Raw genomic sequence first — 24,923 nt, forward strand, 5'->3', positions numbered from 1 at the left:
TCCCAATTACTTCCAATTTGTTATTCTACCACTAACAATTGACCACTAATAGTGGAATATTTAGTAGTGAGGAAAATTCACAAATGGACTTATTGCACATGTGGCAACTTATCACGGTACCACGCTTGAATTCACTGAGCTCTTGAGAGCGACCCGTTCTTTCACAAATGTTTGTAAAAGCAGTCTGCATGCCTAGGTGCTTAATTGTATACCCTTTTGGCCAGGGAAGTGATTGGAACACCTGAATTCAGTGATTTGGAGGGGTGTCCTAATTTGGCAATGTAGTGTACCTTGATATACACAAATACCTATATCAGCTTTTGGGGAGTCACATCACATGACATTTTCAACCTGAAATAACCTTTTTTTTTAAAGGTGTCATGAACTGGCTTTTTTTTTTTATACTGTTGTCTAAGGTCAGCTTATGATGTTTGTGTGGTTTTTACATTAAAAAACATCTTAACCAATACGTAATAGGCTATTTTCTACACTGGTTTTGAGGCTCTCTCCAAAACGCTGGGATTTGATGGACGTGCTGCACTGGAGACTTGGAAGTAAATGCCCACGGCTAGGACTGGATAAGATTTGCATGCCAGTTCACATGAGGGAGGGGATAGATTGAGGGAGAAGCGGCAACCGGAATGATTTTCTCGATCACAGGGCTCGTAAACGTCTTTATCAAACAAACACAATGATTTATTTCTCATCCACCCGTGTTTGATTGGACTATTATATTTCTATTACACATAGCCCGCACGATCGGCCGGCGCCGCCCTTCAAATCTCAAGTCGAGAGAGACAACAGCACAGATCAAGAACGGAATATTATGAGAATCATCGGCCTGCTGGGCTTTGCGAGCGTGGCCCATACGTGTCTGAGTTCAGTGTGCGAAAGGTATGTTACTGTTAGACATGTACACATAAGCAAAATGATCTATAACAATGCAATACTATCACATATAAAAACACGTTTTACTCACATAAGTGTGTTGCACCATTCCTGTCGGATCCAAATCCAGCATAGACCGGAGATTTGTTTACAAACGATTCCGCAGTGAAATGAAGTGAACATGTCTTCCCCATGTGAGCTGGAACTTCATTAAAAATAAAGTTCAACCACACATTCCTATTATTAGGATCTGAAGGAAGCTTATGCAGCGACTGTGTTCTTCCACAACCAGAAATATCTTGCTATCTTCCTCTGCATGTTTTTTGTTGTTGGCTAGCTAACACAAGCCGATCAGCTCCATGAGTAGGGAGAGATGTGTTTCATAGTGCTATGGCGTAAGAATGAAGCACAAGATCGTTTGCTGGGCCTGGTGTCTTTAAAAGCTTTTCTTTGACTAACAAGCGAAGTTTTCTGTTTTTATATATCAAAAGCTCAAGAGAAAGTGAATTTCTCAATTCATCACCCCTTTAATAAAGAGGTCAAATCATTTTGTATTTTTAGAGACTTGCTGACCTTGACAGTCATGAGGGTCTGCAGGGGTCCTTGATATAATTAAATGAACACATGTTGGTTGTACTAGCTTAGAATTGGTGCATTTCACACATTACACCCCCCCCCCCCCCTCCACACACACACACACACATTACATTACAGCCCCAAAGTCTCATTAACAGACAAAACATATTCAACATTGAAGAAGACAAATCTGTCATAAAAAACTGCCATCATGCAGCATTCCAATGGACATTTATTATACATGTATTCAGTACACAACACAGGAGAAAAATGTTAGGAAATTGCATTTTTGTAATCCCAGATCAAACTTGAATGTCCAAGTGAATGATTTGGTTAGAGGTAAACAGAAGGTTTCTTTGGCTCTTTATGCGCTCTCTGTTCATAGTCCATTAAACCTACAGGCCCTCGGCTCTGATCACATGCTACCCAAAGGTTTTACACTAACAAGAAGTGATCAGGCATCGCTGTAAATCACATCTTATGGAAAAAAGCTCAGTTTTTAATATATTGGAGTAAAAGGAGTTTCAGTATTCTATCATTAAATAAAAGGAGGGTCAAGAGGTAAGTCTAGCCCTCTGTCCAAATATATGTACATCCCAGCTGTACATTATGTAATAAACATGTGTTCCAATGTGTACAAAGTCTGAAAACTATGTATTCATAATACAATAAGAAATGCAGATAACTGCATCTGATGGAAATTGTAAACCCAGGGGTATGAAGTCTTTCAGTCAGTTTATTCTTGAATTGGTGACAGTATTGTCTAGTCATGGTGAGCGTGTGGTTCAGAGTTCGCTTGGGCCATACACTTTTCTGTCCACAGGTTGTTTTGTGTGCAGAGTGTGGTGTTTAGACCCCGGCACTCAAGTCTAGTTTGTCTTCTTCTGTGAGCGCATGGGCTTGTTGTGTGAGAGGTCAGTTTCCAGTTCACCTGGGCTGTATGCTCTTCTGTCCATGTGTTGTTGTGTTCTGTGTAGTGTTCATTCTCATTGTGTTGTGATGCACATGGCTTGTGTCACTTTCTGGATTTAATTAAATCTCTTTCACGCAAAAAAAAAAAAAAAAAAAAACCCAATGCTGCCACTCAATCTTTTTGTCACTGAGGACGACGGTGACGTCATACACATTACATCTATTCATTCTACTTGGCTTTGTCCAAAATTGCCCTACCCTCCAATACGGCATTATTTGAAGGGACAGCCATTTGTAGTGGTGTCCGAAACCATAATGGATGTTATCAAGTGCACTCATTCTATCCCACATTGCACTGCATAGTGTGAACTTAGAGGCTGTCCGAATTCAATCATTCAATTAAATTCAATTCTCGTTTTCATTCACCCCTTCAAGTGAACTTTATTAATGATCTAAAGTAGGGAATAGTGTTTGAGGGTTAAGGGGGAGATTTCGGATTCAGCCCTTGTGTTTTCAGTCCTGTGCACGTTTGTTGTCCTATGTACTGTTTGTGTCCTGCCTGATCTTGTTAGTGTCCAGTCCTGCCTTGTCCTTGATGCCAGTCTTGGTTTCCCCCCTCTGGGTGTTTTTTTTATTATCAAAAAAAGGCTATTTTCTCTGCATCTATGATTCCTCACCTCATCCCTTCATCTACATATAATTATTTGTAACCTTTTGGTCAGTGCAAATGCTACAGTACCCACATCATGGATAATAATAAATAATAAAAATAATAGATTTTATTTATAACGTACTTTTCATTCTGAAGAATCTCAAAGTGCAACAAAGGGGAAAAAATGAACAACAAGTAAAAATACAAAATAATACAAACAATCAACCAACACATAACAGTTAAAGCTTTTCTGAACAGAAAACAGAGCAGATGGTGGAAGTCTCTGTAAGCTCCACAGTAAGTTACACTGTGGTCCACCTCGTGTATTACATTTCTCCCAGTGCTAGAGGCTCTGTTGCTACATATTACAAATTTCTCGGCAGATTCCTAAATTCGGCAGTGTCCTGATGACGTCATCGAGACATGACAGCTGAAGACCAGATGATGGGGATCACTGCAGCACCATGCAGGAGGCAGACGTCTCGGTAACGTATGTAACCCTAGTTCCCTGAGGGGAATGAGACACTGCGTCGAAACGCTGTGAGAACGCCTCTGCGTGGTTGCGTCGTGAAGCGCGTGTAGAACCAGTCCAATCAGGAGATCGAACACCATAGGCGGGTGACGTCATCGACCGGAAACTATAAAGCATCCACAAACACAAACAGAAACTAGCTTCTGAAACAGCCTGAAGTAAGTGATCACGGGCATGCCGGGAGTATGGCCGGGCGACGCAGCGTCTCGTTCCCCTCAGGGAACTAGGGTTACATACGTAATCGAGACGTTCCCTATCTGGGAACTCGAGCTGCGTCGAAACGCTGTGAGAATGCTTATACCCACATAGCCATAGGACCAAGTGCTCGTATGTGTGAAACCATAGCGCACACTACTACGACAACACCTGTGCCCCAACTGTAGATGCTACATCCAGTTCATAGAATCTTACAAAGGTCAGCGACAAGGACCACCCTGCCGCATTACATATATCTTGGAGGGAAGCCCCCGCTTTAGAAGCAGCCATACCCCTAGTAGAATGCGCCCGGACAACCAAGGGAGACAGCTGTCCGGCCGGCTCATTAGCAAGCGAGATGGCCTCGACCAGCCACTTGCTCATTCTCTGCTTAGATACTGGAGCCCCCCTTTTTGGGGCTCCGAAACAGATGAACAACTGATCAGTTTTTCTCCACAGGGCAGCTCTGTGGACATAAGTATCAAGCGCCCTAACCGGGCAGAGCAGATTTAATTTTTCCTGGTCTGACGTCACGAAATAAGGAGGACAGAAGGCTTGTAGAGAAATAGGACCCCTAGGGCTCGTAGGAACCTTGGGAATATATCCTGGTCTGGAGTGAAGAAAAGCCTTCACCATGCCAGGCGCGAACTCTAGACATGAGGGCCCTACCGACAGGGACTGAATGTCCCCAATTCTTTTAAAAGACGAAATGGCCAGTAAAAAGATAGTCTTGAGTGTCAGGAACTTGTCTGGCACTTCTTCGATGGGTTAAAAAGGGGCCTCAGATAGGCCATGGAGAATAATGGCCAAATCCCAGGTCGGGACCCTCGAGTGTACCACTGGCCTCAACCTTAAAGTGCCACGAAGGAAACAAGTAATTAGCGGGTGTCTTCCCAAAGACACTCCACCCAAAGGAGCGTGGAAAGCAGCTAAGGCCACCACGTACACCTTTATTGTGGAGGGGGTCAACCCTGCTGAGAACCTTGCCTGCAGGAACTCCAGCACTGTACCAACCGGGCAGTTAACTGGGTCCAACTGGCGTTCTCTGCACCACATTGAGAACAATTTCCATTTTAGAGCGTACAGCTTCCTCGTGGACGGAGCTCTGGAGTGAAGGATGGTCTCCACGACCTCAGTCGAGAGACCCTCTTCTAAGAGCCTAGCCCCCTCAGAGGCCAGGCCCACAGTTTCCATAACTCAGAGCGGGGATGAAGGAATCTCCCGCCCGCTTGAGAGAGGAGGTCCCTCCTGGTCGGAAACTCCATGGGAGAGCCTTCCAGGAGAGATATCAGGTCCGAAAACCAAACTCTGGTCGGCCAGCACGGAGCCACTAATAGCACACGGACTCCGTCCTGGCGCACCCTCTCCAGAACTCCCGGAAGCAGAGCAATAGGGGGAATGCGTACAGAGGTAGCCTCGGCCACTCTTGTACCATGGCGCCCAGCCCCAGCGTTAATTCATTAATGACATCTCCCCCCACCTCATCTCTACCGCCCAAGTCCCTGAGCAGGTCAGCCTGGTATGCCTGCATAATTGCCATCGTATGCAGACACGCCGCGGCCTGACCTGCCGCCGAGTACGCTTTACCAGCGCCGAGGTTGTCTTAAGTGGCTTGGTGGGTAAAGTCGGGGCCTTAAGGGACGATGCCGCTGAAGGCGAGAGATGTGTCGCAAGCATCTCTTCGACCTTCGGCATCGATCCATAACCATATTGCTTTAACCCTAAGATCTTGCTGTATGTTGACATTTGCGGGCTAAACACTCTATATGAAGCCGGTTTCCTCCACGACCTAGACACCTCGGTGTGCAGGTCGGGGAAGAACGGCAGGCCCCCACGTTGAGGCTCTGCTGCACGAGAGGGCAGGAATCGCTCATCTAATTTACAGCGGGTGACTGAAGTGGTGAGTCTTCAGTCGCGATGCGCTCAACGTCCACCTCCTCAGAGCTAAATAGTTGGAGCACCGGTGCCCCGCCCGGGGAGGAAAAAACCGCAGGGCGGGCTTCCAAACCCCGACACGAGGCACTGGACGGTACAGTTGAGGGCTGAGATAAGGCTGGGCCCATCTCAAACCCCTCTGTAAGGTCCATCTGTGAACCCCACGACTGAAGCCGCCGCTCTGCCTCGGCAGCAGCAGGACCCGAGCCGCGGGGATCACGTGCCAAAGCACCCTCCTCGAAGAGTGCCCGGCTGGAGCGCAGCGTTCTTAACGGAAGCTGCTCACAATGCTCGCAACCAGCCCCTTCGAGAGCTGCCTGAGCGTGCTGCGCTCCCAAACAGGCCACACACAATGAGTGTGTATCCCCACCCATTATGTAACGAGGGCAGGGATGAACACACTTTATGAAATGAGGTTCACTCGCCATAATCTCCTTTTTCTCTTTATGTTCTAATATATATCAGATATATTTAACAAAGGTGGAAAATTTTCTCTAATAGACAGACAAAAACACCAAATAGACAGAGAGGTTCACACAGATCGCTTGCTGAAGGCACAGAAGCTAGTTTCTGTTTGTGTTCGCGGATGCTTTATAGTTTCCGGTCGATGACGTCACCCGCCTATGACGTTCGATCTCCTGATTGGACTGGTTCTACAAGCGTTTCACGACGCAATCACGCAGAGGCATTCTCACAGCGTTTTGACGCAGCTCGAAACATAATAAAATAAAATCTAAATCTAATAGTACAGTTAACATGATTTGTGGGCGGAGAAGCGGCGAACAGACAACGCCAGCGTCCTCTCCCCACGTTGCCTAGCAACCAAATGAACTGGTACCGCTTGGTAACTCAAGGTAGGCCTACAACTTAAGTATTTTGAAGCATTTCCAGCCTCCATTGTCTTCTCAACTGTCTGCAAAGCTGAGTAATTGTCTAAAGTGAAGATCCAAGGTGCATTTCAATGCTTTTGTTCAGTCTTGAGCTTGCTGGAGGTAAAGGTAGATGTTACTGGCAGTTGGACATTTGTCTCTGGAAGATTTTACACTGAATATATGAGAGCTGTCAGTTCGACAGACAATTTTCCCAGCGGGATCTTGTTGGTTTCAGGGTCGTGTGCTTGTGGAGGTGGAGCCCAACAATACAACCGCATGCTCTTTCATTTACTAGCAGGGGGCAAAATACCAAAAGGAGCGTTTGTGTTTTTTAAATGGATGGACACAATGAATCACACAGAATGGTGGTTTGACGGTTATGATCATGACCCAAGCACTGTTTGGTGATTCAAGTTTAAGTGAAGTTCTCGTAAAATTGAAGCATGTATGGCATATTTCCATCCCAAGCATATTCCATTCTAAGAGGTGGTCTGTTTTATCCATCTTGATCTATATTGATCACAGAATTGCTTACCGTCTGATGGTGAGGTCAGATTCAGCCAATGTATAGTGGTTCATTAACTAATCAATCTCATGTGCTCCAGTCAGCTGTAAGAATAGCCCGTTCTGCTTGAATCTGTTGTGATTGGCTCTCAATATGTTTAGAATCCCTCTGCTTCTCCAGTGTGTGTCTTGTGTTCCTCAAGTCTCCATAAATAACGCTTAATTGAAACTGTCCAGCTGTCAGAATGATTACACGCTTTAGTTCGCCATTTGGCGGCAAGAGACAGAAGTCTATGCGTGCTTGGTTATACAGTACAAGTTTGTGGGGAATTCTTCACTTTCTTAGCCAACATAATCATGCCACTGGAAAAAAGGGCGAGCAACTTTCTGACAACCTAGACGTACACCTGTGTATAGTGCACTAGAGCGATGTGTGCAGATGCTCTTATCAGCTTCAATAAACAAATACTGAAACATTTCTAAGGTCAGGGAGGAGTGGTGGTTTTTAACTAATCCATAGTTGAAAAGAATGGAACGGTCAGCTAAAGGACTGCTATGCTCTTGCATGCAAAATCACAAAGCCGTTTTTGCATTGAGCCAACACAGATGCGGTATAGTGGGTCAACTTTATGAAAGACTAAATAAAACATTTTACAAAAGCATCCTGTTCCTGGAGCCTTTATTTGGAATTCGATCTGTGGACTGTTGAATTCCGCTTTCTATGGTATTAGTTTATTGGTACTATGAAAACATTTAAATTGGGGGCCTTTTGTGACAGAACAAGACAACTTGCTGAAGAGAATATATATATAGAGAAAAACTTTTATGTATTTTATAATGAGATGCATATCAATAATGCATATGTTACATTTAGATGAATTACACTGCAAAAAAATGCTTTACTTACTTAATTTTTTTGTCCTGTTTTAAGTCTAAATATCTAAAAATTCTTACATTAAGATGCATTTACTAGACAAGCGAAAGTTTTTGTCTTGTTTTGGGGGAAAATAACTCAAAATGAAGTGAGCTTTTGCTTAAAATAATCTGCCAATGAGGTAAACAAAATAATCTTAATTTAAACAGAAAACAAGATCATTATTTTTTTTACCTCATTGCCAGATTATTTTGCTTATTTTAAGCATAAACTCACTTCATTTTGAGTTATTTTTCTTCCAAAACAGGACAAAAACTTTTGCTTGTCTATTAAACGCTTCTTAATGTAAGAATATTTAGATATTTGGACTTAAAAACAGGACAAAAATACTACGTAATAAAAGCATGTTTTGCAGTGCAATGTCAACATAAAGGCATGTAAACTGTTGCAGGGACAATTCATAAAAAAAGAAGAAAATTATCTTATCATTCCCTCCATCCTCATGTCATCCTAAACCGGTGTATTTTTTTCTTCAGTGGAACGCAAAATAAAATATTTTGAAAAATGTCCATAAAATGAAAGACATGTTGCCAGGATCCCTGAGCCCTTCAAAATATCTAATTTTGTGCCGAGAAGAAGTTGTACGGGTTTGGATTTATTTGAGGTTGCAAGTCAATTTTTGGAGAACTATCCATTGAAATTTCATGAATACCTTAGTTTTAAAAGTTTGATAAAATATTCAAACAAGCAAGATAGATAATAAAAGCCTTAATGTGCTTAGTCTATACATTTTAAATTATTTGTGTCATACTATTTAAGATCTTAATGTTTATTAAACAGTATTCTAGTAACTGTGGTTCAAAGCTTCTAAGGTTTCGCAGTGATGTGTGCTGTTCAGAGAAAAGTGTGACCCTCCGGAGACTGTTTTGCTATTAAAAACACAAGACACGGGTCAGTGGAAGCGAAAAAGCTCAAGGGCTAGAGACCAGTTTTTTTTCTTGAGCGCCGTGTTTTTCGAATGCATGCGTAAAGGCCGCAAAAGACGCGAGACATGAGCACAATGGTTTAAACGTCCGTATAGTGCGTTTACATTAAAAAACGTGCAAGCACAGTGGATTTGAAAAAAACACAACGGCCCTTAGTGTTTAAAAAAAAAAAAAACTGTTTATATTTTAGCCCCGTATCAAAAACTTCATCCCTGCATGATTAGATTCTGTAAACATGAAATAGTTGTCTTGATTTCCCTGCAGACCACAAATAGTCATTCTGTTGCAGAGAGGAAGGTCTAAATTTAATGATGGACAAAGCCTAGCTTTAATATAGGAAGCGTTTTGACATCAGGGATAAATTTGTGCTTGGTTTTCTGTAGTTACATTAACATTGTTCTTACATTGCTTCTGCTGTATTTTGTGATAATCATGAAATCATGTTCAATGTGAATTATAGTAGCATATTTAACTCAATCAGTTATTTTAAACTCTTGTCCGCTGCTCCATTGGGCTTGCCATATTTTTGTTGGCATTTTCTTTGTGTGCATGTGCGCGCATGAAGTATCCTGGTCTTTTTAACGCACTCAGGCCTCGCTGTTCAGATAGCCCTTTAATAGTGATGACGTGAGCCTGTGAAGGAACACGACCTCTCGTAAAGCCACAAAGCCTGGGCTGTCTACCCATCCGGCTCCTTCGCACAAAACCAGACAAATACAGTATCCATCGCTACATCCAGATTTCTCTTTCTATACTGCCACTTTCTTGTCATTATACATCAGTTAGAGAGAGAGAATTTTTTTTACATTTACTCGAGCCATAACCGACTAATAAACTCATTTCTCATCCACCAGAGATACATGGAAACTTTGAGAGGAAAACGACAGTATTTAAAAGATTTAGTTTCATTACTAAGAAAGAGGTTTCTGAATTTGATAGCTCAGCAGGTGGTGTCAGGTATTACTGTTGTACGTCGTACGTAGCGCACGACGAAGGCGATATAAACACAATTCATTTTATTCTAATTCACAAACTAATACAGGAGATCACTGGAGGATAACATGAAACAAACACTTTCATATTGAGGTGGACATAAACAATACTGGAAAAAGGAACCAACTTGGTAAACTCAGGGCTTAGAGGGTATGCCCGTGAGTGTCTACAGAGTGGCAAAAAGACTGAGTGGCAACATTGGTTTTCAGCGTGAATGCTGTGAAAAACACACAAAACACAGCTAAAACAGGAAAAATCTTTGGGATTGACTGTATAAATAGATTTGACAAGAAATCTGAGGTGTATTTTTACAGACTGCCGAAAGCTACCGAAAAGAGAAGCAAAAGGATCATTGCAGTTCATAGAAACAACTAGACTCCAGGCAGCGAAACATGATTTTGAAGTTATCATTTTGTGTCAATATGTTGCATTTTGGGGAAAAATCATAAATTGTATTGCTATATACTGTATTGACAACTCATCAATTCAATAGTTACCACTGTATATTCTGCATTAATTGGATGTTTTTAAAAAAGCACTGATGAAAACTTTTTGAGCTGGACAATATGACAATACTATATATATATATATATATATATATATATATATATATATATATATATATATATATATATATATATATATATATATATATATATAACTGATAAGTGATCCCCTAGATTTAGACCTGCCTATATTGTGTTTTTATAAAGCATTCACAGGCAAATTTGCTTTGTATTTCCCTGGCATTGAAATCAGGCTCACATATATGTCAGGGAACATGATTACTGGTTTCATGTCGATAGATTAAACTGATAATCATTTGTTTAGCTCACGTTTTACCAGTTTGCCCTAATAAATCCATTCATGCAGCAGCTCTTTTGCCACTCAGTCTGGCTGGGTGTGTGTGTTCTGGGGGGAAAGTGACATCAATGCATACGCTCTATACTTCCGAGAATGTAATCAAAGAGAAATAGAACAGGTGACTGGAATCAGGAACTATGGAAACTGATTAACAAACAGGGAAACTAAGGGTATGTAAGCATGTACATGACAATGTAATAAATGTAATAAAAACAGATGACAATGTTGTCAAAATGATCTCTGTTCACACAGATCTGAGGAAATGACTAAAAGGGCTGTATAATGCATGCCAGGCCAGTAGTTGGTGATGTCACTCTGTAAATAAACATCCTGAAATCATGCAATACTCATGCGCATGAATTCACCTTTTTGTTCTTTACATTTTTACGTTCTTTACGTTTTCAAAACCTTGTTTTCAGGTACCAAAAATGCCTTTGTCGTGTAAGTGTACAGCTAAAATGCATAAAACGTTTTCTGCTTTCAATTGAAAATGGTGTTGTGTAAACTTACCCTAACTAGAAACAGGAACACTGAAACTAAACAGAAACAGACCATACATGTGACGTGGATTGCTTTTGTTTCATATAAAAGTATATATTTTAGTTTAAATGGGGCCCTAGATTATGATTAAACTTTTTATTTTATTTTAGTTAGTGTAATGTTATGACGCTCAATGTTCAATGCAAAGGGAGAGATATAGAAATCACTTCTTAAGGACTACAGCAAACTGGTAGCGGCTACAATGAGCTTCTCCTGGGTCTGTGACATCACAAACTATGAAAGAGGAAAAGTATCTGGGAGTCTGCTCAAGCTGTCGCATCCGTATTTTCACATTTACTGCAATACAGTATGCAACACAAATGCAATAGGATGTCATAAAAGCAAGATGACAACATAAGTTATAACCACCATTAGACTACACCTGTTCTCAATGCAGCATATATTCTCTGTCTCGGAAGTCATTTTACAACTTTCCACATGAGTGATTTATAGAATACCATGACAGAAAATGCTAATCGATGACTTGAAAATAGTTAACTACACATTAGCTACACCATTTATCACACATTCATCAACTAACGATTCAGAAATGCCATGTTGCATTTACATGTTGTCAATTCTTCGAGTCTCTCCTTCATTGTCTGACTCCAGTTTGAACATAGAAGGCTGAACCGTTTCTGACCTTTTGCATGTGGTAATCGGAGCTGTTGAAGCTCCACCCTTTTCTTGAAAGGGAGCCAGGAGCAGCAGCTCATTTGCATTTAAAGGGATACAGAGAAAAGTTTTTTCTCATTCTCAAAAATTTACAATTTTAACATATTATAAAAATTATCTGGGAGGTATTTTGAGCTAAAACGTCACATGCACACACTGGGGACATCAGAGAATTATTTTACATCTTGTAAAAAGGGGTATAATAGGAACCCTTTGAACTTTGTGAAGAGCAGTCTGACTAAGCGCAACATACAAACTTGCAGTGTCCATCAATTTATCCAAATCAGCTAAAATCTCTTTCATATTACTGTCTAAAGTTATATTGTGCACTTTTGCCAACCGATTGAAAGAGGTATAAGCAAAAAAAACAGAGATGAAACATATTTTAATACTTTTGCCTGATGATAATATTCACGGTTATTTTACGATTAATGTTAACCATCTCAACAATCTTTTAAAAATGTTTTTATTCCATTTATATTTCTATATATTTTTTATTGTCTTGTTTGGAGTGCTAAATTATGTTCATTCAGAGTGATAACTCCAGTCTATAAACAGTCATTCCTGAAATGTTGAATAATTTAGCTTAAAGATGAAACACTAAAACCTGATGTTTACTATTATAATCTATTAGTAAAAAAAAAAAAAAAATAATTAAAAAAAAATTCTTACATACCATACAGCCTTCACAGGAAGGTGTGTGGATTTCTGTCCCTCATGCTGACCAGGCAGCCATCCAAGGTAACCCCAGGAACTCTCCCGTTACTCTTTAATTCCACTTTAATACACAGAGTGGTGGTGAAAATAAACGTCCTCTTCCTCTCCTGGCTTCCACAGAAACAACTACGGTCACTTTGAGCAAATGTCTTCCTCTTGTCACTGTTCCAAATGCTATGTTGGGGAAGAATTGCTAGGCTTTTATCCTTAAAAAACAGTTATGGTGCTTTGGAATGATCCTTTTGAGAGGTTGACTCATGGATAACCTCTTATACCTGCAAACATTAATGTTCTTCAACAACGGTAAGGTATTTAAATCACTGTAAAGCCCTAAGTTCAATGTCAGGAACAAATCTAAATTTGGATTGGAACTGTTTGTTACAAGAGCTACCTGGATGTGTTTCAGAGGTCTAATCTAGAGTTCAATTTTGTAGTCACAATTTATAGGGAAAAAAAGAAAAGAAACTGTAGTCTTATTTCACATCACTTAAACCAAATTAAGAACACATCTTTTTAATGGAAAATTCACATCTGTAAATGATTAATGTCAAAGCATGAGCCACAACATAGCACAAAGCAATAAGTGTATAGGAATCATTTAGTAATATAGCATAATGTATATCATTATGGAGGAATCAGGGAGAGATAAAAATTCTTTACAATTACTTGTTTCTCAACATAAACAAAACTTGCAACTTCAGTGCAGTGTCAAGAGTTTGGCGGTTATGAATGGAATTGATTCATGACGGGCCAGCGCACACTGCTTATAAGCGTATAATTATAATAATATGGTGTGCCTTTTTTATATGCAGAAAATCTCCAAAACATAGTCAAAAGTTATCATGCATCTAAGTGGTTCAGTGAACATGAATTGCTTTCTCAGACATTAGCCCATGTATTTGGGATCCAGTGACTCTCTGTTTCTATCTTTGTGAGTTCGTCTCTCAGCTCAGTGAATGCCATGGCCAGATCGTCATTGATGATCACTTTCTCAAACAAGTGGCCATATTTATTCTCCATGGCTTGGGCACTGGTAATCATGTCTTGAAAGTCCTCTTCCTGCGAAAAAAAAAATGTATGAGAAGGTCATCCATGAGAATATAATGTATTTTTCAATATAACAGTTAGTTTCAGCCCACAAATTTGATTGAGCTACATTCCAAAAGGCCTGATATTTATGTGGTGCATTCATGTCAGAATTATCACAGTTATGAGATGAAAAGTCAGAGCTCTACAAGGTAGTCAACGCTTTTAGTCAGAATCTCATAATTATACTTATTCCAAAATGGCTTGAACGCACTTTTAGTTTAACAACACTTGGGGTTTTTTACTGTTTGTGTCACTCTGCCTTTCTGAGGCCCTGTTTACACCTGTTATACTGTGTTTTAGTTATATTGATCACAAGAAGACGAGAAAGACACATACACATATGCACCTGGTATTTTAATCTGTCCCTTTTTTCCACTTTCAACCCCTTCTGTAATAATTTCTTTGAGGGTAGGGTCTAAAATGTTTGGGGTTTTTCAGATCCTTCAATCTAATGGTCAAAATAAGCTCACACTATTTACATATGAACACGCCGAAAGACAAAATAAAAATAAAAATTAAGGATTATGAGCTTTCGTTTCTGTTCTGACAGCTGCATGATCGAGTCAAATGCTGTGAGTGTTAGAAATCAAGAATGGTGAGAGAACATTGTGCTTGGTGCATTTTTCGTCTTCAACCCAAATTTGAGACTTCAGCTGACAATGTTTAAACCCCATATGGCATACGCATTAGGTCAGTGGACCGAGAGTAGGCGGTCTTTTGTGGCTGTTCAAATGCATTCGGCCACATAAATGTCTACACTATGAAAGCAATCCGGGCAAACGTGTTTTAGACTACCTCTCGAAGTGGTTGAAAGTGGACAAGCTCTAAACGTTTTGACCCAATTTAAAGTTGCCCTAGAATGAAAAATTTAATTAACCATGGCATAGTTGAATAACAAGATTTCAGTAGATGGACATCACATACAATGAGTCTAAAACACCATTACCTTCATATGTACATCTTGTTTGTAAAAAACACCACTGAAAAACAGGCGATTTTCAGGCGAACGCCAACTGTGACACAATCGCTGGGGATCATTAATATGTACGCCCCCAACATTTGTATACGGCAGCGCATGCATCACGCGAGGATAGTGAAAATGTCAGATCAAGAAAATAGATGTTATGTTCCAGGCTGTGCAGGGGAAGTGGGGACTTTTCATACCCTTCCCACTGAACAAAACTGTCAACAGGGATGTTTATCTATAACTGGATACCGCAACAATTTAATTAAAAGTTGTTTGTTTGCTCGGCCCATTTCACCATGGACAGCAGACAGTTTTTCTAACCTGGACAATACTAGACTTCACTCAGCGTCTGATACTGGAGAAATGGCAATTCAAACTATATCCCCGCGAGCAGTAAGTAGTGATTTTATCCACTTATTGACTGTCTAAACTATTTCTGATTAAACTCGAAGTTTCTTAGTGAGACAACATTAACGATAATATCCCATGTTGTCTAGATCCAACGCATGATGCAAGTACTGTTATAATAGGAAACTCCAAGTAGTATACATCAATATGACAAATGCCAAAGTTAATATTATTTCCTGCCAGTGTTGTCATACAAATCTTCAAAATACAACTATAGATACATATGGCAATCCCTTTTGTGAGGTAGAATTATAATTTAGCCTAGGCTATATTTTCATCAACAACACATAACTCAGGAGCTAACTATGTTGGTTTAATCTCTCCATGATTGACAGTATACGGTAGATGTGTTTCTGTCACTGAAATTAGTAGCGCAGTGAAACAACCAATCAGAGACAAACTCTACATTAATATTCATGACCCTTCCAAATAAGACAAAAACATACCATTACATCCTATAGGGACAGTTTCTGGGTTTGTAAATGGACCTGTAAAACCGTATCTGTTTAACCCTTAAATAAGTCACATACCCTGTATGTAGATATCAGAGAACAATTTAAAATATTGTTTCAATAGGGCACCCTTAAACCTGTATTTAGCATCGTCCACTTGTGATCCGACCCGAAAGAGAACATTTCTTAATGCCAGCTGTAAACGGGCCTGAGTTCTGAATAAATGGAATCTTTGAATAGGATTAAAAAAATATATGTTAATTGTAATGGTATAAGTCTGTAAAAAAACAAAACAAAACAAAATTGTTAACGGTAAACTTATTACCCTGTTCAGTGAAAAACAGTCTACACAATATTTTTGTGTTACTATATCAGATTATGACTCCTAAATTCTTGCCCTGTCATGGGCGAGAAACATGTCAGACTACATTCTGACATACTTCATTGAGTAGAGGGACTAACAACTGACTCCCAGAAACAAGACTGGGGGCCCTATCTTGCACCCAGCGCAATTGACTTTGTACACCGACGCATGTGTCATTCCTATTTTGCACCCGCGCAAAGCGCGCTTTTCCCCCCACAGAAGCACGTCGCTAAACTAGTGAAAGAACTTGCACTCCCTGGCCAGTTCAGCGCAAAAAAGGAGGCGTGTTCCGGCGCAAACAATCCCTAGTGCTATTTTGCTGTTCCATTAAACAATTGCGCCACTGACCAGAAAAAAACCTAGTCTAAAGTCAGTGGTGCGTTGTGCATTGTACATTATGCTATTTTAAGGGCGCATGCTTGACCATAATGTATAGCATGCACAACGCACATACACTTTGCTCATGTAATCTACACAGATGCAACAGTTATTTTTGCATATCATAAATTGTTACACTAAAAAAATATTAACACATGAGATAACGGAAATCATTGTGGTGTGAGGCAGATCCACCTCCCGTTACACGGCGTGCCCGATTGATGCTGGCAAGCTTGAACTTTCCCCGTCTTCTGATGTCATTGTAGCACTTGCGGCACTGATGCGACGTCCAGGGGATGCCAGCTGATGAAAAAAATGTGGCTATTTCCTCCCACGCCTGTTTAACCGACACTATTTTGGGTGGGTTTCTCCCATCCCCATACAACACAACTTCTGTCTTTCACTGCTCTTACAAGAACATCAGTCTCCTTGGCTGTGAACCACTCCTGGCGTGCGCCTGGTAAATGCGCTATTATAATAGCAATTCCATAATGGAATTAATCCATAATGGAACTTGCGCACCTGCTTTTAAAGGGAATGTTGGATGACGCACTGATTGGTTTATTCACGTTGCGCCCAAACCACACCTATGAATAATAAAGCTACTTCAGACCAACCCATTTTAGATTTGCGCTGGGCGCAAGAGCCATTTATCCCGCCGGGAAAATAGCAACAGCGCCGAGACCCGCCCACAAAGGTACTTGCGCTTCACGATTTGACACTTGCGTTTCAGATCGTTAAAATAGGGCCCTGGGAGTGTTTTGGGCAATACAGGTAAGCTGCATAACAAGATACCCACACAGATACATAATCACACAGCATCACAATTGTGTCCTTTGAACAAGAGTTTAACAGCCTTGTAGCCAGAGGAACAAAACAATTATTATAGCGGTTGTATCTGAACCTTGGAGTAAGAAAACATTGACCAAATGGAAGTTATTCGAATTCTGTTATAAAGCACATGAGAAGGGTCCAAAGTCATTTTCTTTCTCTTTTTTTAAACTACATTTTCTGTGTGTGTGTTTAATATAGACTGAAGATTGGAAGGAATTCAACGTAGCAGCACAAATACCATTGACTCTCTTTATTTTTTACCATGTTTAAAAGCTATTGGTCAACGTCACAGATGTGATGGATCCTGTTGTGGAGGACCGAAAAAAATTAAACATTCTAATCTTTCTGTCGGGATGCTTTACAGATGAAGTGGTTGCTGTCTTCTATATGAGATACAACATTTGAGTCTTGCATTCCGACGGCCATTGTCATTTATGAATCACCTCGATACCCTGCGGCAAATGAATAGTAAAATACTTTTAGATTGAACAACAGAAGTGAATAACAATAAATCCTCTTGTGATTTACAGTTAAAAACAGTGTTCCACCTTACTTTTCATGGTTTTTCATTGAAATAACACTTTCATCTTCACATTTTCACAAGGGTTTTATATTACATCTTATGTTGTTAAATTAATGTTTATTACATTATTTTAGTATCATGTGTTACCTGTATATAAAAGTAAAACCTAATTTGATCAATAACAGATTTTAGTATACAGACTATTTCAGTTAAAGCTGCACTATGTAATTTTTCCGTCCACTAGAGGGTGCCTATTCAGAACAAAGGTATGGTTTGATGAAGCTAAGTTTAAGCTCAGAATCTTGGGACATGTGGTCTTCACCTCACAGCCAGTGGGAAAGAATCAGGATAGGACTCAGGCAGAAATCATGTTCATGGATGCGATTATTAACGTTACTGTAGTATGAAGCAGAGCAGGAAAGAGTGTTGTGGGAGCGGAGCAAGGCCCCTGGAGCGATTGTTGCACAAAACACACGGCTATTATAACGGGACTATTATGACAGAACATAGTCGCGGGCGCCATTTACGCTTTTCCAGTCATGAGTATGAGGTAACACAGCTCTGTTTATCATATTAGATACATTTAAGTGGGTTTAAAATTATGTTACGACATTACTCTGTGCGTTTGCTCAGCGGGTGCTGTGACACATGCTACACACTGCTAAGAGTAAAGCCTTTTTCCCAAATAAAACCGGAACCGAAGGTAAGGCAGATATGACGCGACTCCCTCAAACGTCGTGCTTCCTTGGTTAAAATAGCAATTTTCTCACAATTTACAAATAGTTGGAAACATTTGGGATATTTTAATAACGCAACTGAACAAAATATATAGCACTGGCCTAGTGACTTTTGGGTATTTTACTGCAAAAATACTATATAGTGCACCTTAAATAAAATATATTGTTTAAGTCAACGTTAAAAACCTTAAAAATATTTAAGGTCAGCCTGTAAAACCTAAAATGTTACTTTTTTAGGTAAATGTTATTTGAATGTATATTTTATGGTATAGATCTAGCAATCACAACTTCCTTATTCACTGTAAATTTCAAAGATTATTATTATTATGTTTTTTTTCTTCTCTTGTACAACCGACGTTCAACATGCTCTGAATCAGTAGAAAGCAGAGGCTGTTTAACAGCTGTTTGTACAAACATCATCTGATGTGGGTTAAATACAACATATACATCAACAAGGCAAAATAATACAAATACAATGCTAATGCTTTTTTTTATTATTAGACTGTATGCCAGAAAGGTTAGATTCCAAGCCATGGCCTACAGATGGAACATTTAGGAGAAATAACATGCTTTGGAGTGTTTTCCTTGTTTTGTTCAGCCTAGTGAAAGGAATTTCTTAAGTTTAAGCTATAATTTATGTTCTCTTACGTATATAGTCATCTTGAAGCATTTAGAAAAATAGCCATGACACTAAAGTTACTCATACAGTTTTGTGTATTAACGTGTTCCTGTTAAATTCATTCAGGTCAACGGTCAGTGTGAGAAATGTTCTTCCTCAGCTATGATATTGTCCACTATTTTTAACAGTGAAAAGACTTTTTTTTACATCACCCAAAGCTGCAGATGGTCCGAAAGAACACTTCTATCCTATAAATGTCTTTCCGTACCTCAAAAGGTATTTCACTTTGCGGTTTATTAATAATAAAAACGATGTGACATTATAGATCAGACTGAACTGGCTTGGAATTGAGTAAGAAAAGTGAAAAAGACAGTAAAGACGAGTTATTCCACTAAATCATAAAAACAAGCAATGTCCAAAAGTGTCTTGTTAAGGTCAGTGCTCGGTGCAGTCATATAGGACACGTGTGCCCTTGGTTAATATGGAAAGATGAGCAACACATTTGCACCCAGGAGCTTGGTAGTTTGTAAAACAACATCCAGGTGTGAGAGAGATGACCCAAGTCTTTTATAAGACCCCAGGGTAGACTTAGGTGCTCATGCTCACAGCATGACCCAGATGGATCTCAGTGGGTTTACCAGCAAACCTTCTGCCCCAAGCCTGAAAAACCCTCAGACAGTTGTAGTCTAAGAAGACAAACCTGTGTGTACTCATGGGGCACACCTGCAGCCCACCCTGGAGAGATTTTTAAAGAAGAAGTGCATTAAATGCCAGAGAAGCTGAAGTACGGTCAAGACAATGGGTCAGAGCAGACCTTGTCCATCTCTGATGTGTGTTGAATTGCTGTAGGAAGGTCATGCACTGAGAATTCTCCCATTTGATCCCACATTATATTAAGTGTCTTTAACCTATATGTACTTTAAAAAATAATTTTATTACACTGCACTTATTGTATACATATTATTCTGCAAAACTCTAACACAATATCCATTTGCACCTATACTGAGAATTTTTATTAGGTGTTGTATCTAGAGTGATTATAATACAGGGGTACACTTAAAAGTAGGAATTAAAGGGTTACTTCACCGCTTTTTCATATTAAACTATGTTATTCCCTTAACTAAAACTAATTTGAGAAATCCAGATAAATCCAACCTGGTTCAGATCAAGTTCAACCGTTTCTCACAGCTCGGTATAAACTTTCGCTGTCAACCCAGTTAGCGATTAATTCTCAAGTGCGTACACCTGAAAGTGTGACATGTGCGGCAAACAGCCAATCACAGTGTCCGTTTGATTCACTTCTCTTCTGAAGATTGAGAGATCATTTTGAAAATTATTATGAAATTTAATGTGTTTACATGAGTCCAAACACTGCTGCTGCAGTAAAAGTTTGAGAAGGCAGCTGAAAGAATATCTGACTATATCAATGTTAAATTAAATTTAAATTTAATTTTTTCAAATTAAATTTTTATTATGTACACTCACTTAAAGGATTATTAGGAACACCTCTCTATTAGGAACCACATTTCTCATTAATGCAATTATCTAATCAACCAACATATATATATATATATATATATATATATATATATATATATATATATATATATATATATATATATATATATATATATATATATATATATAGTCTTAGATGCAAAAGGATTGTAATAAGGATAAACATAATCAGACAACACAAAACTTCTGTATAACAACCATAATAAACAAACACATGATGACAAGAAACTACAATCATTACATCTCTTACCGTAAAGATGTTTGTGGCCGTTTGCTCATTCTGACTTGCCAGAACTTTTGCTTTTCTTCGGCTCAGTCTTAAACACTCTATTGATGGAGGCTTCACAAATACAACATAGGGTTTAAACTCAGAGGAATATAAGGTTGCTATGGTCTGTGGAAAAAAAGAGTGAAAAAATGACAGTGAGCTAAATTGCAACATATGAGACCTATTTTTCAAAATTATACAGATTGTTGCCTGGTATGAATGTGTCCATGTTATATTGGTAACTGTTTCATTTCAAACTATTTTCTATGGTATGGAACACTAGACACATTTCCAAAACCCTGCACAAGTCCTTCAGCATCACACATGCATACATTCAAATATGTGCCCACATAGTAGGTGCGTTAATACAGTGAGAATGTTTCTATAAATGTTACAAGCTGATGAAAAATAATCAGACCAGAGGAAATGTACCAACTGGAGTGGAGCTGACAGAAGCGCCCCGTCCAGAATGACATAATTCCTGCTCTTGAGTCTATATTCCAAAGTCAACAAATATGACATGTAATATAGGACTCCCTGACTCTCGCTCACTCTGTTTATCCCTGTTTCTCTCCTTTCCTCTTTTGCTTATGCTTCTAGAGAGAGACACAAATTGTGGTATTTGTATCATATATTGCATGTGTGGTTCTTTAATATGAAATCAAATCATTCAAACATGCCCTGAAAGGGGCCGCTGTTGATGCCCCAATGACCCTTGTGTGCATATGCCTGATCCAGTTCTTCTTGGCACTCACTCACACACCCAGCCATTCTTGAATGATCTTTTACTCACGTGTGGTTCGACATCCAGCAGGCACACCTTGCTCTCCGCTATGACCCTGCGCACCGAATCCAGACTCATACCATAGTAGTTTCCTTTATGTTCACCATACTCCAAAAATCTAGGTGAAACATTTCAGAGAGCATGAAATATGGGCAATATAGACATTTTTTATAATTCAAAGATCTAATAATTTAAACTCCTTTACATGCCTGTTTTAAATAACAAATTATGAAATAAATGAAAATTTTGAGGATTCAAACATAGATCTCCAGGTGATGTGTTCCAGTTTGCTGTAATACACTGGGCATGTTTCATATTTCCAAAAGTCTTCGCCAACACATTCACAGCGCAGTATCATCAATTTACTGAGCGTACAGTATATGTGCTGTTTGAAAGTGGTAAAAACTTGCCTACCATTCAGTTCGATTTTAGTAAAAGGTTGGATTAATGGTACGTATTCCAAACTGTCATATGGCTGACACTTCTTCATTTAGTATTAAAGAAAATAATGCTATATAAAATGTGTTGGCTCTTGTCACAGGAACATTGACACACTCATTCAGAAAACTGTAACATATTTCAGCAAATCACCCTTCCAGATTTTCTGCCACAGTATGTTTTATGTATGTTACACAAATAAAAGCCACATGATCAAACATTTGAAGAATGGTCTTTAAAGAATGATTAAAAATGAAAATGCAATGCTTTCCATAAGTGTGTCATATTTGCATAGAAAAATAAGACAGTAAATAATTGTTTCCTTGGTCATGTTTCTTTCCGAAAGTCAGCTGTACTTATAATCCTATAAAGTGAATTAGAATTAGAGAGGATAATTCACTAAGAATGAATGATGATCATTAATATTGCCCTTTATTTGTACATACTGCTAGTTGTTTAACTCCTGAATCACTAAAGGAATTATGCAAATCAAGTAAAAATACAAATTCCCCATTTTGCAGGCCATAGTGCTCCGTTGTAGGAGACATAGTTGGAGAGACTACTGCAATCTAGCATACATTACTTTCGTAGCATAAAAACATTAACCATCTACCTTTCATAGGTGGTAATATGTTATGTTAATTGTGCCAAGCAAATACAGTACTTTTTTTTAAAAAAGTTTATAATAAAACTACTAAAACAAAATACAATTTTGATTTTAAGACACATGAAAAAATAGCACATCTTTTTGGTGTGTTCAAACCATAACTTTTTCTGAATTTTTGAATCACTGTTTTGAATCAAAATTAGAATACTGTTCCATCATTAATGAATAACTAAATAAGAACAAATGAGTAACACAATATTAACATTCTAGGAACTACTATTAACCAACAAGAAACTATTAGCTAATCAATAACAGCTATCTTTTTCATACCCCCAAGATAACTAGAAACTATATACAATTTCACTATTAATGCAAATAATGCATTTAAAGGAACTGTATGTAAGATATGTATTTCAATTAATCATAAAATGGCCCTGATATGTCACAAACCATTAAGAAATCATGTTAATTTCAGTTAACAGTTGTCCAGCCAGGATATTGTCATTAAAAAGTTGTTGTTGCAGCCCTCAACTGATGTTAATCATGTTAAACATGTTGTGTTTTGAGATGATACTCTTTTTGTGGTGCAGGCTGATGCAGAACTTCTGTCTTCTTCAAGCTGACTTCAAGGCTGAAGACCTGAGTAGTTTTTGCAAAACAGGACTTGATTTGCTGCATAGCTGTCTCTATGTGAGCAAGGAGGGGGCCATCATCAGCCAACAGCAGCTCCCGGATCAGTAGCTCCCTGGTCTTTGTGTGGACCTGCAAACGCCTCAGGCTGAACACTCTCTCATTGAGACGAAAGCGGATGTATATGCCATCAGCATCGTCAAGGTTTTCTGTGGTTTGCTGGGGCATTATGCTGAACAAAATGGTGAACAGTGTCGGAGCAAGAACACAGCCCTGTTTCACGACATTTGCAATAGGAAACGGCTGCGATAGGTCGTTACTGTATCTGACTTGTCCAAGCTGATCTTCATGAAGCTGGATGATCATGGTCAGTAACTGGAAGGTGATCTTCTGCTATCGCGGGTACCAGTCGATATAGCGAATACCCTTTTGAGGATTTTGCCGGCGACAGAGAGACTAATACTTTTGGCAATAGTTTTTCTCTGTAAGGTTAGGCAGTTTTGAGTTCTATGCTGTTGAATAACTGATGATAATCTTAGCTTACTATCTGCTCCTTCTGCTGACCTTCTTTGCTTGTTTTTGGATCCGGAGTTTCTTTACTCTTACAGAAGATACGTAATAGCACCCCCTACCATATAACAGTGACAACCTAAATGTCAGAAAAACTTGTAAATAGAGGGGAAGTGTTGTGTTATAAATTATGAAAAGTAAATGGCTGGGCAAGAGTTCAAATTAATCATTGTTAGTAAATAGTTCTGTAAAATGACAGATAAAATGCAATATTTATTATGTTTCACTGCCTGTATGCTATTGCCAGTTGTTAAAAGTGGTGAAATGTTAAAGTAGTAGTTAAAATGGAAATCTTCAAGCATTAGTTATTGATTATTTTTACATGAATTATAAAACTGTATATAGTTTCTTCCTTTTCTGGAAGGTATGACAAAGGCTGAAGCTACTGATTAGCAGTGCCATACCTAAGAGAGGGTGGGGTCCCACTTGATTGTAACCGCATGGACAACTAGTGAACGTCTTGGTTACGTATGGTAACCCTCGTTCCCTAAAGGAGGGAACGGAGACGTACGTTGGACTAGACCGACGAATTGGGATCATTTCTGGGAGCCCCTATCAGCTCGAGATATAGAAAACGGGCCAATGAACATAGGTGTGTGTGCTTTGCATATCGCACCCCGCCCCGCTGTGCGGGTATAAAGCGGAAGCGATCGCCACGCACTGTTGTTTTTCACTGAGGAGCTGAACCCGTGGCTCGAACTGCAGTGATGGTACAGCAACTGTGGCGACGGGACGTATGTCTCCTTTCCCTCCTTCAGGGAATGAAGGTTACCCTACGTAACCGAGACATTCCTTTTCAGTCGGTCATGTTCAACGTACCTCGGACTAGACAGAGGAATTGGGATCCCTATGGAAAACACCAGAGTTACTACCACTTCCAGCGCCCTGCCGGAGTCCCTCGGACCCCATCTCAGCGGGCGGGGAATTTCCTGCAGGGAGAGTCACACTGCCATCCCAAGACCCAAATAGTGGACTATTGGATAACGCTGGGAAAGCCTGCCCCTGGAGGCCGCTGCGGAAGC

The 24,923-nt window shown here is 39.4% G+C and overlaps 1 protein-coding gene across 1 annotated transcript in view; it reads right to left on the minus strand.

Moving 5' to 3' along the window:
• Positions 1 to 13,359: 13,359 nt before the first annotated feature.
• mpp7b (MAGUK p55 scaffold protein 7b) overlaps positions 13,360 to 24,923 on the minus strand; it is a 124,148-nt gene continuing 112,584 nt past the window's right edge. Inside the window, exons 18-20 of the mRNA XM_067453388.1 lie at positions 21,666 to 21,774; positions 20,855 to 20,998; positions 13,360 to 13,774 (exon numbers count right to left, since the gene is read on the minus strand). Of these exons, the coding sequence (XP_067309489.1) occupies positions 13,595 to 13,774; positions 20,855 to 20,998; positions 21,666 to 21,774 (433 nt within the window). The 3' untranslated portion in view covers positions 13,360 to 13,594. The remainder of the gene's footprint in view (positions 13,775 to 20,854; positions 20,999 to 21,665; positions 21,775 to 24,923) is intronic.

This window comes from Pseudorasbora parva, chromosome 9 (assembly GCF_024679245.1).
Source record: "Pseudorasbora parva isolate DD20220531a chromosome 9, ASM2467924v1, whole genome shotgun sequence".
Taxonomy (NCBI): Eukaryota; Metazoa; Chordata; class Actinopteri; order Cypriniformes; family Gobionidae; genus Pseudorasbora; species Pseudorasbora parva.